The sequence below is a fragment of the Cyphellophora attinorum genome (genome assembly GCF_001299255.1).
Source record: "Cyphellophora attinorum strain CBS 131958 chromosome Unknown Contig38, whole genome shotgun sequence".
In the NCBI taxonomy this organism is placed as follows: domain Eukaryota; kingdom Fungi; phylum Ascomycota; class Eurotiomycetes; order Chaetothyriales; family Cyphellophoraceae; genus Cyphellophora; species Cyphellophora attinorum.
The window spans coordinates 100,536-116,558 of record NW_017253266.1 but is presented as its reverse complement, the minus strand read 5'-3'; the positions used below and the strand labels follow the sequence as shown (position 1 = coordinate 116,558).

General features: G+C 53.4%; 6 protein-coding genes across 6 annotated transcripts; 3 read left to right on the top strand and 3 right to left on the bottom strand.

The window, feature by feature from the left end:
- Positions 1 to 188: 188 nt before the first annotated feature.
- Positions 189 to 4,658, top strand: AB675_4775 (uncharacterized protein; the record flags this gene model as incomplete). Its single annotated transcript, XM_018144937.1, has 3 exons — positions 189 to 623; positions 2,380 to 3,412; positions 3,505 to 4,658. 3 exons carry the CDS (start codon positions 189 to 191, stop codon positions 4,656 to 4,658), a joined length of 2,622 nt encoding a protein of 873 aa, XP_017995621.1.
- A 758-nt stretch (positions 4,659 to 5,416) lies between these two features.
- On the bottom strand, positions 5,417 to 7,330 carry AB675_4774 (Extended synaptotagmin-2; the record flags this gene model as incomplete). The annotated part of the gene is made up of 5 exons (XM_018144936.1): positions 5,417 to 6,106; positions 6,198 to 6,593; positions 6,643 to 6,851; positions 6,900 to 7,191; positions 7,274 to 7,330. The coding sequence occupies 5 exons, from the start codon at positions 7,328 to 7,330 to the stop codon at positions 5,417 to 5,419; spliced, it is 1,644 nt and encodes a 547-aa protein (XP_017995542.1).
- Positions 7,331 to 7,733: 403 nt separating this feature from the next.
- AB675_4773 (Uracil permease) lies at positions 7,734 to 8,955 on the bottom strand (the record flags this gene model as incomplete). Its single annotated transcript, XM_018144935.1, has 3 exons — positions 7,734 to 8,063; positions 8,164 to 8,281; positions 8,378 to 8,955. The coding sequence occupies 3 exons, from the start codon at positions 8,953 to 8,955 to the stop codon at positions 7,734 to 7,736; spliced, it is 1,026 nt and encodes a 341-aa protein (XP_017995614.1).
- A 343-nt stretch (positions 8,956 to 9,298) lies between these two features.
- Positions 9,299 to 9,967, bottom strand: AB675_4772 (Allantoin permease; the record flags this gene model as incomplete). The annotated part of the gene is made up of 3 exons (XM_018144934.1): positions 9,299 to 9,480; positions 9,529 to 9,756; positions 9,826 to 9,967. 3 exons carry the CDS (start codon positions 9,965 to 9,967, stop codon positions 9,299 to 9,301), a joined length of 552 nt encoding a protein of 183 aa, XP_017995620.1.
- Positions 9,968 to 10,849: 882 nt separating this feature from the next.
- AB675_4771 (Hydantoin utilization protein A) lies at positions 10,850 to 11,809 on the top strand (the record flags this gene model as incomplete). Its single annotated transcript, XM_018144933.1, has 1 exon — positions 10,850 to 11,809. One exon carries the CDS (start codon positions 10,850 to 10,852, stop codon positions 11,807 to 11,809), a length of 960 nt encoding a protein of 319 aa, XP_017995584.1.
- A 23-nt stretch (positions 11,810 to 11,832) lies between these two features.
- AB675_4770 (uncharacterized protein) lies at positions 11,833 to 13,815 on the top strand (the record flags this gene model as incomplete). Its single annotated transcript, XM_018144932.1, has 1 exon — positions 11,833 to 13,815. The coding sequence occupies one exon, from the start codon at positions 11,833 to 11,835 to the stop codon at positions 13,813 to 13,815; it is 1,983 nt and encodes a 660-aa protein (XP_017995552.1).
- Between the last annotated feature and the right edge of the window lie 2,208 nt (positions 13,816 to 16,023).

Sequence of the window (16,023 nt, the reverse complement as noted above, 5' to 3'; positions counted from 1 at the left end):
ACAGGCGCGGCGAGAAGGAATGCCAAGACTCATTCGTGTAAATGACTTCGTGCCTCATCTTGTCCTTCTCGTCCGCGAAAGCAGCTATATCTATCGGAATCTATCACTGGGGTGCCACTCATCCCATTACGCAAGTACAGCAACCTTGGACGCCCCTCGTTGATCCTTCTACAACATCAGGCACCACAATGCCAATTGGCGAGACATCCCTGGTAAAGCTCCTAGCAACACTGAAGCCCACCCTCACCACACATACGTTCGTCTTCGTCACACTCGCCCCGTCTAGTCCTAAGCTATCTTCGCTTCTTCAATCCTCAATCATGACCTTTCGCGAAAATGAAGGCGTCACTCTTATCCTTCCGGAGGACGTCGCGGCGGAGCATCAGCTGCATTACATCTACCGAAGTCGACAGATCATTCTGGATGTGCACTCGAGTCTCGATGCTGTAGGCTTCATGGCACACATTGCTACGAAGCTGGCTGGCGAGGGCTTTAGTGTGAACCCGGTCAGCGCGTACTATCACGATCATCTGTTTGTCAAAGCCGATGATGCTGAGGCTGTCATGAAGGTTCTGCGAAGGATCAGGCGGACGCTCGCGGCGACTCTGAAGCTGATGGGTGAGGTCCGCCAGCATACAGGGTGGCCCAGTAGCACCTTCCTCGTCGTGGTCTTCCAAGTCTTGGCTCAGAAGAAGTCGCGACCATCAGAGCGAACCTGTTCGACCACGTCGACGAGCCTGTCGCGTTTGAACTCAATTCCTGTCTGGAGCAGTCGACGGTGAGGCTTCGGGTACCCGCTGATCCTGACACTAAAGCCGCCATAACTAGCCTATTGAAACTTGAAATTCGTAAACTACGTCGAGAGCATCTCCCGACACGCAAATGCTTGAAGTCGTTCACAATTCCACGATGTGAGGCCGCCGGACCGCGGGAAGTACGGCGCGCATCCGCAGGCTCTCGGTCTCCCTATATTATCCATCGCAGCCGTTCTGCACAAGGCTACCGACACGATGTATACGTCGTTGATCGGGTTCGCGGACTCGGTCTGCCTCAAGGCGGCCCCTGGCGCGCCGCGCCGCCATTGACGATTTTTATGGGCTGCAATCACTGATTGAGCGGTGTCAATTGGCCCTGAAAGCTCTAGTACACCGCTGATGCGTAGCCTAGACCCGATATGCTTAGGCGCATTGCCCAATGGGCAGGCCTGAAGACGCGCCACGGCCGAATCAATACGAGCAGCATTCAGCTCTACACGAGTTTCACTCCCCCAAAGAGGACTCTGGCGCTCAGCCTGATCAACCCATATCTCACGACCAGATCTTGGAACTCTCGATACTTGTGAATATCGGAGCTCACCACGACCACCACGATGCGCCAATGTCGCTCAGAATAGTGGTGCGCTTGAAAAGCACGAGGCACGGACAACCTTCACAGGATGACAGAATCTTCGAGGAGCGAGTCGATACCAAGGCCGCTTCGAAAGCAACGGATCAAACATGTTGATCAACAAGACATTGAAAATGCCATTCGGCTACTGAATGAGCATGCGGACGACAGCCTTAGTATCTATTTCATCTCGGCCTTGCTTTTTCTCCTGAACCGTCGGCCCAAACCACTGGATCCATACGCCGAAGACAAGAAAGTCATCGCCACGGCTTTAGATTTCTCCTCAACTGGTGTGTTGTCGAAGCACTACTGCTACACAACGCCATCCTTTGGGGACAGTCCTGTGTTTCCTTGCCCTTCAGAATCAGGTTCGATCAGGATCATCTTATACATGACCGCAGAGCTCGAGTTCGCCAGTGGCCCGGTCATGGACAGCAATCGCACGTGTACAAGGTGCAACTACTGTCACAGAGCCCCCCAAGTCGGTCCCGGCAGTGGTGCTTCACGATTCTCCAGCACCTCTCAGGTCAGCCCTGGTACCGGCTTTCCACCACCCAGTTCGCAATTAGATACCTCCGATTTAGCACCCCCCTGGACGACCTATACGACAAATCGATCAACTTCGTGTAGCACGTGCGGGTCCGAGGGATCACGTTGCCTTGACGGACGCAGAAGATCAGCTAGCTCCGATCGAGTCCGGCGGCATTCTGTACGCTCAGCGCCAGCAGCCGGTAGACATACCACCCGCCGGAGAAGCACTGATTCAATGGTGTATGTGAGGCACACGAGCACTCTTTTGCGAGAAAATTGGCCTGTAGGTCCCACCCACTTTCATTGCAGAGGTCTAGCATTGTCGACAGTGCATGCACAATTATTTAACGTGTGCCTGCTGCAGCATCTGATGATGTCCACACTGCGCTTGCGCCCATCAGAACAGCTGCCTGGGAGCCTAGACAGCGGGTGTTTCCTCCGAGTTGACTAACCGCTCAACAGGAATATAGAGGAGGTAGCAGCGTGGATCCGCTTCATGTAATGGGAATGTGCGCTGAGACTCAAGAAGCCCTCCTCGCAATTGGCGTCAATCTGATGTTCGATCCCAACGTCGCCAACGGTTCAGGGGAAGCAGACGACATCATTTGGCGCAAGCGCGCCAAAGACTACAGGCAAACATTGACACTCAACGGACGGCTGTATCCCTTCTACACCGTGCCTAACACTATCCGTATGGATCGAAGTGGAGACGACTCGCTTGAAGTCGAGGCACGTTTCTTCTCCACTTCTACTGGACAATTCTTCCAAGCATACCAGTACTTCAGCCCTTTAGCTGATGACTTCTGGGACCGTTTGACAAGTCCCCATTGCGCAGCCGGGCTTCATCGTGGGGACTTGGGCCTGGGGCGGAGGCTCGTGACGTTTGATCTACTGGATGCAACAATAATGTCTCATATACGCTTCATTCAGTGGACGCGTGATCTTGGAGCGTGGAAGCCACCGGAATATTCTAACGGAGTGCCTGAGAAAGAGACACCATTAGTCGGGGACCTCGAGCTGATCTCTGACTTCTCGAAGGCGGTTCGAGATCTCGTGCAGTCTAGTGAGCTGTGCGTCGAGTCTATCGAGCTTGCAGCAAAGTTTGACGATCAATGTCGCCGTAGCTTCGACGAGCTGAAGCTCCGAAGCAAGAATCGAAGAGCTGTACTTAAGAATACCATGGAAGACCTGAAGTCCGACATGGACGCGTTCATCCTTCGCGGCAACAATCTGCTGGATAAGAGGCAGGCTACGTCACTCAAGTTGCTGACGCTCGTAGCATCTATCTTCCTCCCGTTGACGATGGCCTGCTCCCTTTTGAGTATGTCGACACGTTTCAACGTACTTGGACCCCTGTTGTGGGATTGGGCTGGTATAGTGATCACACTGGGCACCATCGTCTTGATTGCATTTCGAATGAGCCTGTACATGCAAAAGCTGAAGCATGAGCCAGCCTCGTTGCGTATGAGACGAACCGTCGAGGAGGAATTCAGGCGTAAGTCCGTGCTTTCCTACTGGCACTCCATCGTCGACACTCTCACTTCAGGCCCCATCAAACTCGCAGTCTGCTGATATGTATGTCTCCAGGAGCAAAGGCAAAGGCGCTATCGACGGATAAAAAGACTAGGGCTTTCCGCCAGACTCACTTGATTCCCTGGACGTCGCGGTTTCTATTCCGACTGACATCTTACCTGTTTATTGCCGCTGCCATAGGATCGTTCCTCGTGGGAATGTTTGCTGATCACGGCAATGTTGGCCTCGGCGCGAGGTCTCTCGGGTTCTCTGCAGCAGGAGCTGTTGGCTTCTTGCTCCTTGGCTTCCTGGTCTATAGGTTGACCAGATGGCTGGTGGTGGATAAGCTGTGGGAAGCACACGTACGCAAAGCCAGAGAACGCAAAAACAACAACAAGAGACCCCACGAGTCCGACTCAAATTTAGGGTCGGGCGAGGCTTCTATGGCTGATGTTAACTCCTCACTCCGCAATTCGACGGACGAAGAAGCTGCGACCGGTTCGGCGCCTTTTCCAGATCAGGCAACCAACAACAGCGCAACAGACAAGCACGATAAGAAGGAATCCTTTCGGCGACGGTTCGCCAAATTCTTCATCAAGAGTCTGATCATCGCCATCACGAGGCCCTTGACCTTGGTCGTCCTACCGGGAATTTCCATGGTGATCAGCTTCTTCTTCGGACCGCTCATCTTGAAGGTGCTTATCCATGTGGCCCTGAAGCTCATCCAACTAGCTATTCCGGACGACCGAAACAGTTCGTTGTGGAACATAGGAATTGATCTAGTACTCAGGGGCATCAGAAGGGAATATGGAAATCCAGACGAACCATTGTTCGATGAAACGGATGACGAGGGCGGGAGCAATGGCGGAGAGGAAAGGAGAGGGAGGTCCAGCGCAGACCGTGGACCTGAAAGTACAAGTCGCTCGAGATCAGGCGGCCGGCAGCAAGACACAGCGGTCGCCCAGAACGGGCCTGAGACGGTGCAGGCAGAGAAGACTACTGCCAGACCGGCCAGTACATGGAGTCCTGCGCAGGTTTACTACTCCAACGCTGCACAATCGAGCACTGATATCAGGCGGACGATTACGAACGCTTCTCTCCAGCCGAGACCGCCGGCACGTGCACAGACCGGTCCGCTGACTGGTGCCACGATAGATAGCAGAGAGCTCGGGAAGGTCAACACATCGCTGAATGCGCTGCTTATGCAGAGGGGAAGGCACCCGTTATGAGTCCGGCCATAGCATTGTATGGTCGGGAATGCCGATGAAATAGGGTTATGTCGTGTAGCCCAGCTGCCCGGCCAAGACAGGAGATTTTCTCTGTTCTAATGAAGGCTCTGTGTATCCCGCACAGCGCCCTCCCTAGCAGGATAAATATTCATGAGTCGGTCTTGCGACTCAACGCTCAGGTGAGGCTCATCTGAAACTTGTCGGCTCGATCTGCAAGAATATTTGAGCCTGCAGAGCCCGCCCTGGCTGCGAGTCACAGAAAGTCTACGAGAAGTGCTGCAAACGCTCGGTGTATGCCCGAACGGCCTGGTAGCTTGTTCAGCTTTCTATCAGGTCTGGCTGGGACCAAAGCGTCGCAAATTCCCGGCGTGCGTTCAGTCGGAGCCGTGACGTTGGAAGACCTTGTCATCCGGTCTTGGTTATGGTCCTTTGTCATCCAATGCCAGGTAAATTCGAAGTGGTCCTATCATCCGGCCTCGTGTAGTGTCGGCCATCTACGTTGAACCGGAGCCCAACCTCGAGTGGATCGACATCTGAGTAAATCAAGGTCCTAGCCCTGCTTGAGCGGCAGACCGAGCATATGTCTGCCGTACGCGAGCATCAAATCAGAATTGCTGGTCTGTGTCAAAACCGGTAGCTATCAGGTGGGCGAATATATTCTTCGACTGCCATATCATCAGACATCGTAAGCTATCAGCGAGATTCCCCAACGCTCTTCCCTGTCCATGAGTCTATAACCTCTGGTCCAACACTTCTTCTTACTTCGACCTACTTGGTAACGTCTGCTGGCTCTGCGCGGGTGGACCCTCGCCCGGAACCACGCCTCTCACCCGGATGCTTGCCCTCACAGTCGCACCATTGCCCACATCAAACTTCTGCGCCAGTACCCTGTCATTGGCCTCCGCCACTTGCTTGAACGGGATGTCTGCAGCACCGAGTTCCCGCTCTCCGTCCAAAAGTGCAATCCTGAAGCTATCGGGATTGCTGCCCACCAGGTCCGTCGTGATGGGGATGCGGAATGACTGGTCAAAGGAGGGATTGTTGATGTCCGTCCCTGGCGCGTCGGCCTTTATGGCAGTTTGGAAGCGCTGGTCCTTGCCCCATGTGACTACCACAGAGGGCTTCAATTTCTCGCGCTCGCCTTTGATCCCGTAGGCGCTGGCGATCAGGATGGAGGCAATCCCCGAGAGGCGGCCATCACCCTTGTGGTCAGAGGCCGTCAGGGAGCCGGCGTCGGGGACGTATTTGAAGAACTGCCCGGATATGTTCACCCTTCCAGATGTCTCCTTCTCCTTGAGCAGGAGTGGCAGTTCTTGTTTGCCGCCTTTCAAGAGGAGCTCGCGGACTGTGGTTACGCCCAAGCCAACTTGATCGTCGGAATTGACGTCGGAATCGTATACGTCAACCTTGACCATTTGATCGAAGTCGCTGACTACGAAGTCGTGGGTCTATTGCACCTGTCAGACTGAACAAGTATGAAGAAGAACCAGAGCCGGGAGACCAGTGCCTCGCCCGATCCAGAATCACAGGTATACGTACCTCGTTCCAGGCAGGATTGTGCGTATTGCTTTTTGTTTGTGTGTTCCACGCCGGTTCTCCACCAAGTTCGACTTTAGCGTAGCAGTCGGGCGCGGCAGCGGTAAGCTTATTGAAAAGCCGGCGAGCTGAACCTTTGCTTTCCTCGGAAAACCCATGTGCTTTCTCGACCGTCAAGCGGAGCATGCCGACGGGGTAGTGGTAGGTCTTGAAGTAGTCGGCATTGGCGTCGAGTTTTAGGAGAAAGCGGTTGGGCAGGGTGAACATGCTGTTGATGATGCCCAGAATAATACCCCGGACAGTGTCATCAATCAGGCTGAAGTCAGCCACATTGGCAGCACCTGTGAAATCCAGTTTGAGGACTGGTGGATTCACAAAGGAGATCTGCGCCGCTCCGATCTGACAGGTTCTGTTAGTGGTCCAAACGATAGGGAGAAGGAATCCATACCAGTGGAATGACGTTGGTCAGCGGACAAAGTAGTATACTGAGACGGCCATGCAATTCGATCGACTCGACACCAAGGGCTGGGATATAGTCCGCGTCCATCTCGATGTCAGCTTTACCAACCCAGTCGACGTTGAGATCAAGCTTGATGCCATCGACGTCGCTTTTTGTGGTCTTTGCGTTTGACACTCGCAGAGGAACAGGCCCAAGATCTATCTTAGTAAAGCTATTATCGAATGAGCACGATTCCAGTCATGAACAAAGAAGAGGGCTGAAGAGCTGTTCTCCGTCGCTGACCAGCAATTGTGGCCAGCCATCCGTGACACGAGCGCCACGGTCGAGAATATAGCCACCGTCTCTCACGGATGATCTGAGCATCGGCAGTGGCCGCGCCTCAACACCAGATGATTTAAAAGGAAAATAGTCATACTGGAGAGTTGAGAGTGGTCCCGGGAGCATGGTCTTGAACATTGGCTCCACGATCTCCTTGACCATCTTGGAGCCGGCTGCGTTTATGTTCGGCCATAGCAGCTTCACTATATCGTTCAAGAACTGTGTCGTGGGCAAATAAAGTCAGCCAACGCAAACGAGGCAACAAGTGTGGGGTCTACTAGGGATCTCAGTGGTAGCGTACCTCCGCAGACTCTCCTCCGCCCTCCTGTGTAAGTTTCGTCATCAAATCCGCCGCCATGTTGTATTGCAGTTATACGTTTCAGTATACTTTCGACAAAAGATCGTGAGTATACTTCAAGTGGTGAATGGGTAGGGCGAAGCAACGATAAAGGTCAGGGTGTGACGCAATACATCTCGTTCATGCATGCCACTGGAACCTTGGAAATTCGGGCGGGACGAGAAGCAGGATTTCGCTTTGGATCCCGTGCCACCACCGGTACCCGTTTTGTGGCTGCATATGCCCAGACTTTTGCGGCGCGACCTGCATTTGGATTGTTCTGCAGAGGGGATTCTACAGCACTGTAGCTGAATACTCGGGTTGGTGGGAAGGACGTTACTCAAGTACTTTAGTGCACATCGGAGAGTATGCTGCTCTGAGCGATTCACCTCGTTACAGGTGGGTGCAGTGTCTCTTCCGACCACTAGACTTCCTTCACGGTCTCATCGAGGCCCTTGGTGTCAGCGTCGCGCACCATGGAACCCTGCTCAATGGCGAGTGCATCCCACTTCTCCCTGTAGTACACCATATTCTCTCTCCACTTCCCTCCATCAACCTCTTTCTGCCCCTCCACCCACGCTCGGTGTGCCTTCGCTGGAACAAAGTGATGCAGACCAACGAATACCAGAGCCGAAATAAGGGATCCCACGAGAAAGCACATGTAATACAGCCGAGTCGCGCCGGTACTGACAGTGATTCCGGGGCTGACTGCACTGAGAAAGCCGGGGAACGTAGGCATGACACCACAGACCCACTGTGCAGAGAAGTCAGTCAATGCCAAATATCAATGCATCGTTTTCCGACGCGTGTGAAACGCAATGTCTATTTCGAGCAGGTGACATCGGGCAACTTACAGCAACGATGGCCCTCCAATTGATGCCCATGGTATACCAGTATATTGACTCTTTGTCACCCAGGAAAAGATCGTCCACATTGATCCTTTGCTTCTGTACCAGATAATACGACGATATCCTGTGTTCTTGTCAGCATTCTATGAAATTGCAAACAGATACGCGCGGCCTGAAATTGGACGGGCATGCCCTGAGATGGCTTTGCTTGGCTACTCACATCAGTCCAACCATAGGTCCAAGGAAGACGCTGTAGCTGGACAACACAGCGAGGAAAGTCGACGCAGTTGCGAGTAGCTGCCAGGGATTTACCACCATAGACAGTAGCGCGGTAATGTAGGCGCCTCTGCGGATGTTGATATAGCGCGGGAACAGCGCCGCGAAGTCGAATCCTCCAGAAAGAGCATTTCCGGGGATGTTGATACCAAATTGTGAGATGACGAGCGCTGCCGCAGCAAAGAACACGGCAGCGCGAGATCGCGCGCCACCAGTCGTCTGCACAGCAGACAGCAGAGATGGCAGGTTCCAAAGGGCCTCGCTATATCGTTCTTGTGTTGCTGCTGTGACAAGAATTCCAACGATCGGTGTGATGACGCCGTAAATGGGAGGGCAGATAGCCTGTGCCATGATTGCGGCTTTTGGCGTGCGACTAAACCTCGCGTAGTCATTCTGATTGAGGATGCCAGCCGAGATACCTCCGATGGTACTGATGATGCCATAGACCACAGCCCAGCCTTTAGAAGAGTCCTCTACTGCGGGTTTTGAGCTGATAGTATCGCCGAATCCAGCCGAGCCCATGGTGCTAAGGCCCAGATCAAGAGAACGACTTCGAACACCAGCACGGTCGAGGAGGATACATAGAAGAATTTCGTGAGCTTGTGAGGGCGGATCCAGATAATAGGCAGTGATATGACACTGAAGACGATATACGCAACGAATTGGGCCCTGTTCGACGGTATCGGTCAGCCTGGACTTAGGAGGTCGGAGATCGCAAGAGATAAAGCAGAGGCATCAGAGCCAAGCTCAGCCAATCGTGAAGAAGCCATGGGGTTGTGGAATGGCTGGGTACGTAGACATCTTGCGCGGAAGATGAAGAGGTGGTCTGGGCGGCCTCTGAAGCGATTGTCTCCGACGCCCGAGACTATGTCTCTACCCGACAATGATTCGGATCAGAAAAAGGAATGACATACGTTGTCATGCCTGTTGATGCTGGCATGTGGTTCGGTATGCGTTCTTCCAGATTCGGGGCCATAGATTGAAGGAGAACATAGACGCAGGAGCCGCCGATCCATGCTTGAACGGCATACCAGACGAGTGATAGCACTGCAGTCCTCAGCACCCGGGGAACTCATTAAGACGCTTCGGACTTACGGATGCGGTTCACAATCACAAACTGAGATCCATATAGACCCCATGTGTACCTATTGGCGACTGGGAAGCCAAGGTTGTAGAAGGCACCCGGCGTAGAATTGAGGACGATATAGATCATGGAGATCAGTGCCCCAAACACGATCGCAATGATTGCTTCCCACCAGGTGAGGCCGAGGGCAATCAACGAGCTTCCTACCATGTAACTCGATATGTTGGTGTTCGTGAGTACTGTCGCACGGTCAGTCATGAGAATAGGGCCCAAGGGCACCGGTTTCAATCCAGTAGGGTGATACTAACTCCAGAGGTTGTTGTACGTCCAAAACGTCCAAGTCCTTCTTCCATTCTCGATGGGTTTGATGTCGTTGTTTATCCAGCGAGAAGGCGCTGTGCCCCCTTCATGAGCGACCTCCAAGCGCTTGAATACAGCCTTCAAGCCCATAGTTGCTTGCCTTGGGTGTCAGGATCCGTCGTAGTAGGACTTTTGAAGACAACAGAGGGAACTATTAGCAGGTCTTGTGAGTTCGCCACTTCATAAATACAAAGGGTCTTCGAGGCTCGCGGCAGCAGTTTAACCTTCGCAGGACAGGGTCCAGACCATAATGTGGTTATATAGGAATCCGCCAGTCCGCGACAAGATACATCGTAGAGGACGTCTTATCTCGGTTGAACCCAACGTGCAGATGCCGAGGGCATATTAACTTATCTTTCCTCTCGCCCATCTCCGCAATGATATGCTACGCAAACCAGCAAATGTTGAAGTATGCAGGGATCTCCAGGCGGGTTTTCCACTTGCACTCGTGAAGCCAAGCTGCTTTCAGCATAGATGCGTGGGCAAAATGATCGCCTTGATGCAGCCATTTAGCACGCTGAAGCTTAGTATTCGACCACCAGCGCTGTTCTGGCGTTGTGCAACGGTTCGAGAACATCCAAAGTGGTCTGATACTGCAGACCAACAACGTTGTCTCGACGCGCTTGTCGCTTGAGGGTCACTCTAATCTGTACCCACGCGCGTGACCTTTTTCGTGGTGTCGGCAACTGTATCGAAGGTCGCCGAAGCAGGAGTGGGCACCTCCATAGACTAGCGGTGCAAAGTTATGCGTGGCCGGTCCATCGACCTTTGTTCCTGGACATCGCGCGGCCTCTGGAGTGCTTGTCGCAGTACTCACAACGACGATAGACTGAATTGCGCAGGTACAGAAAACAGGCTCTGCTGCATCTGAGAATAAGTCGAAGTCTGAGCGTAGGTTAGGTGTTCTGCCTTTATCTGATTACCTAATCTGGGCTCCGATACCGCTGGGCAGGTGCGCGGCCAGTCGACGACATGTTCAGGGTAGGGGTAGATGTGGGCGGGAGCAACACCGATTCGGCATTGCTGGATGTTAGTCGCCTCGATCAGTCCCCTTCACGAGGGGTTGTGAGTACTTACAAAACTCCGACAACTCCTAACGTGACAGACGGCATCTTCACCGCGATAGAAAATGTCTTGGACGCCTCAAAGGTGGACCGAAACAAGATTCTCAATGTTTGTATTGGGACGACGCACTTTGTCAACGCTGTCGTCGAGCGTGATGGGAGACGTCTCAGCCCAGTCGCAGTCGTTCGACTCTGTGGCCCCTACACACGGAGTCTTCAACCATTCATAGACTTTCCTTACGCCCTAAAAGATGTGATTCAGGGACCTCACTACTACTTGCCTGGTGGTCTGGAAATCGATGGGCGAGAAATTGATCACTTAGACGAGGAGAAGCTCAAGGCTACAGCGCTCGAGATCAGAACTGCTGGCATCACCGCAGTAGCATTGGTCGGAGTCTTCTCTGCGCTGGATTCGGAAGGCATCCACGAGGAAAGAGCCAAGGCGATCATGCATGAAGTAGCTCCAGAGCTCGACATCGTCTGCTCTCATACTATTGGTGGCCCAGGTCTCCTTGAGCGGGAGAACGCAACGATATTGAATGCCTCGATCCTCAAATTCGCCAGAAAGACGATCGCAGGCTTCCGGCGAGCAATCAAGAAATTGCAGCTCAATTGTCCACTGTATATCACTCAGAATGATGGCACGTTAGCAGATGCTGCGTCCGCTGCGGAGACTCCCATCAAGACCTTCGCTAGTGGTCCAACCAATTCACTGATGGGGGCAGCATTCCTGCAAGGCTTTGGCCAGGCTCAGAGATCGCCAGCAACAAGCAATTCGTCATTGCCGACGTCGGCGGGACCACAACCGACGTGTGTGCTCTTCTGCCGTCAGGATTTCCCCGGCAAGCTCCCAACTTTGTTGAAGTAGGTGGGGTCCGGACTGCTTTCTCAATGCCCGAGGTATTCAGCATAGCTCTGGGTGGCGGCAGCCGTGTGCGCTATGACAACGGGAAGACAACGATCGGGCCGGACTCAGTCGCGCTCCGTCTACAGCAAGATGCTCTTGTATTTGGTGGGGATGTACTCACAACCACTGATATTATTGTTGCTGCTGGTCAGGCCGAAATTGGGGACTCCTCGAAAGTCAGTCACATAACCCCTGACCAGATCAAAGCTGCCAAGCAGGAAATCAAGCGGCACATCGAACGAGCAATCGACACCATGAAGGTCAGCTCTGACCCAGTGATCTGCCTGCTGGTTGGAGGCGGCGCCGCTCTTGTCACTGAGGACTTGGAAGAAGTCGAGCAGTGCCTACGTCCACCTCATTTCGACGCTGCCAACGCCGTTGGCGCTGCCATAGCCAAAGTCTCCGGAGACGTTGATGAAATCGTGATCCCCGCCGGGAGAAGCGAGGCAGAGCTCCTTGAAGGTGTGAGGCAGAAAGCGATCCAACAAGCGATTGTCAAAGGCGCTGATCCGAAAGACGTTGAGATCGTGAAGGTAGAGAAGTTGCCACTGCAATACGTGACCAATAAGGCCACACGCTTTGTTGTGAAGGCAGTGGGAAGTCTGAAGGCTACCCAATCAGAGAACTCTACTGCGGAGGTAAAAGGCTATGATGTTGAGGAAGCCTCCGGCCCTGATGACGAAGCCAGCAAACGGGAGGTGCTCACAGAGCGTGAAGGGAGTCTCGCGAGACCCTCTCTCAATGTGGACCTCAACACGTATAGGCCCGAGGTCAAAGGCGATACCTGGATCATCTCACCTGTCGATGTCGAACTCATCGCATGTGGTGCTGGCATACTCGGAACTGGAGGAGGCGGCTCTTCCTACAATGTGGCCTTGCAGACTTTGGCACAGCTACAAAAGCATGGCATGGGCAGAATACGTGTCGTGTCACCAGAGTCACTCCCTGATGATGCTGTCGTCGTTGAAGGAGCGGGTTACGGTGCACCGAGTGTGAGTAATGAGAGACTTTCGTCAGGGACTGAAATATTCGATGCGGTTGACACGGTCAACAAGATCATGGGCTACTCAGACTTTACTGGCATTATTGCCGTCGAGATAGGGGGAGGCAACGGGTGCATAACTTTGCCATCATCTGCGCACTATGATCGCCCTGTTGTTGATGCCGATCTCATGGGCAGAGCATATCCAACCATCGAACACACATCGCCATATCTGTTCGGATGTGCCGCATGTCCATGTGCTACAGCTGACGGGAAGGGCAATACTGTGGTGGCAATGAAAACTGAGTCATACAGCAAGCTTGAGGGTCTCATCAGGACTGCTTGTGTGGAACTGGGAACAGCCACCGGCTGTGCGGCCGCACCGTTCTCAGGCAGGATCATCAAGGACTATGCCATCCCCAACACCGTATCACAAGCATGGTATCTTGGGAAAGCGGTTCATCTGGCTCGTCAGACGAAGGTGGACTTCATTGATGCAATTGCCGGGATCACACCAGTTACGCTACTGTACACGGGAAAGGTGGTCGATGTGACAAGAGACGTCTCCCGAGGATATACCATTGGTCGCTGCGTCATTGAACCACTATCTGCGGATGAGCAGGAAGAGGAGACATCTGCAGCTGAGACCCGCAATCTGGTGGTGCCCTTCCAGAATGAGTATCTCGCAGCACGGCTCGTCTCGCCAGGCCAGACCGACGAACAGGGAGAGATTCTCTGCACAGTCCCGGATCTGATCAGCATGGTTGGCTCGGATGGTGAGGCTATCGGTTCGCCAGAGCTTCGCTACGGTTTGCGAGTCAAAGTAATTGGGATGCCGGCGTCGCCAATCTGGACAGAAACGGAGCGAGGCCTGCAAGTCGGAGGCCCAGAGTTCTTCCAGTTGGGTTGTGCGTACAAGAGCATTGGCAAATACCAAAAGCCGCGCAGTGTTATAGAGGAGTACGGGAAGCAGGCATCCGATTGAGCGGGTCGAGCGAGATAGATAGCGGCAACGAGAAGATATACTGAACCATGACAATCCTCGCAACGAGCATCTAGCTCAGACCTTCAGCGCGCATCGACTGTATTCACATGGGCGTGGTCCCCGACAACCAGCTCTCAAGTTCAAACACTCGCACTGGCGTCTCGAGGCGTGTCTAGAGGCCTCCCGATGACGGGACAGGCGGACTGATCTGAAATGAGGGTAAGACTAGTGCCATGAGACGGGGAGACTGGTCTGAGAGTATGGGAGAGCCTGGCTTGACACGACGAGGACACTACAGCACAGGGACAACAAGGCCGATCTGGCGCGATACAAAGACCGATCTGACTGAAGAGGAAGAGAAAGAAAAGAAGGAGCATGATTGCCCGCTTATTGAGTTGGACTCAGATGACCTGGCGCAGTATAGTAACGCCTTCAATTTCAGCTCGATTCTCCACGGGCTCGGGCTCGCCCTCGATTTTCATCCCTGTGAGCATCATGCCGTTGGCCGGAACCTCTTCGACCAAGTACTGCGTCCAGATCTGCAAGATGTGTCTCGCCTGTTCCTGGAAGCCTTCGTACAAGGAAAAGTCCGCATCGGGCTTGAGCCGCAATGCTGATGGCTGCCTTCTGTCGATGTTCAAGTTCCATAAAATCTTCGCGACGACGGGCCAGGTGCTGCCCAACGCCTTCGAGAATGTCTTCGTACCCCAGCTGTTCCAGGCATCTACCAACCGCGGCCACCAGTAGGCTGCTACTTCCCGAAGCTCTTGAACTTGACTTTGACGGCCTGACCAGCATTCTCTCAACCATTACACTTCGCATCGACAGGAGTCTCGTCGGCTGTGTCGACGAGGTCGAGCCCGTGCTCGTGTCTGTATTCACGCATCGCGTTGTCGATGAGTGGCTGAGCCAAAGGCGAAGAGTCTGGAACGCTGGACGGTTTCGACTCAGTAACTTCGGCGGCTCGCGGAGTGCGCGCGCTGCCCTGATCAATATTGTCCGCTCTAACGTACGTGATACCTCCGGGAGTGACCTGTTGAATGGCGGATGCCGTTCGAATGCGCTCGTCTGATGTTCTGTAGTATTGTTCAAGGTAGGTTGTGGAACTTTGTCTATGCTGCTGGATGGCAAGGTAGTAAAGACAACCGCTGTACTGTGAGAGCGACTGCCACGACTGATTTAAATCTGCTGCTAATCGAGTTAACACTGATGAAGGCCGCCTGGCCGCGGTATTGATCGCGAAATTCGTCAGCAGACTGCGATGAGTTGTCTCATGGGCTGCGACTATCGTCTAATCCTACAGTTTCAGGTTCAACGGCGCCTAGCATCGAATCAATAGTTTCTTTCCGCCGCTATCACGCAGCGTACTCTTCAACGAAATGAGGGTCGCATCTAAAACTCCGACGAGCTCCACCACAGACGATAGCACTCAGCTGCGTCTAAGTGCAGCGTCCTTGCACTGAAATCAACGCGGCGAACACACCCGACGTATACGAGTAACATCGCCAACAAATAGAACAAAGGCATCATATAATTTTACCATGAGGAAGACCCCATGGGAAGGTGGCGGAGAAAACATGCAGGAAGACGAGATCAAGAACCGACGCACATGCAGCAAGCAAAGCAAGCCACGTCTGCAACAGGCCTGTTTAGCTAGGAAGCTAAGACGACAATACTGAGAAGAGGGTGCTCACATGGCAGAAACGAGAAAGCGCTGACGAGGAGGTGGTGACGATGACAAGATGTGGGCAACAGCACGGCGGAGCTAAGGGCAGTTGGTGGCGGTGATAGGCCTCACAAAGATGCGGAACGGGAGACGGCACTTCTTGGAGAATGCGACATCAGAGACTACAAGCAGTGGAAGCGGTAGCACCCGTAGACGACAAAGCTGATAACCGAAGAAAGCTTTGGCAGGTACTACAGGCGGCGGTGAGGCGAAGGGCTACAAGCGAGCAAGTACAGTGGAGAGCATGTCAGCAAATACAGGCAGCGAAGGGAACTTGAAGCACAGCGAGGGGAAGGAAGCACACTGGCAGCGAACAAAAGCAAGCACAGGGAAACATTCACAGCGGAGGGAAGGAGTGTTCACGAACTACGGAGGGAAGGAGCATTCACGAACTACGGAGGGCAAAGCGACGATCACGAAACGACTACAGCCTACGATCAAAGTAGAGACTACACCTACGAGATTACTTCCAAGCATGAGAG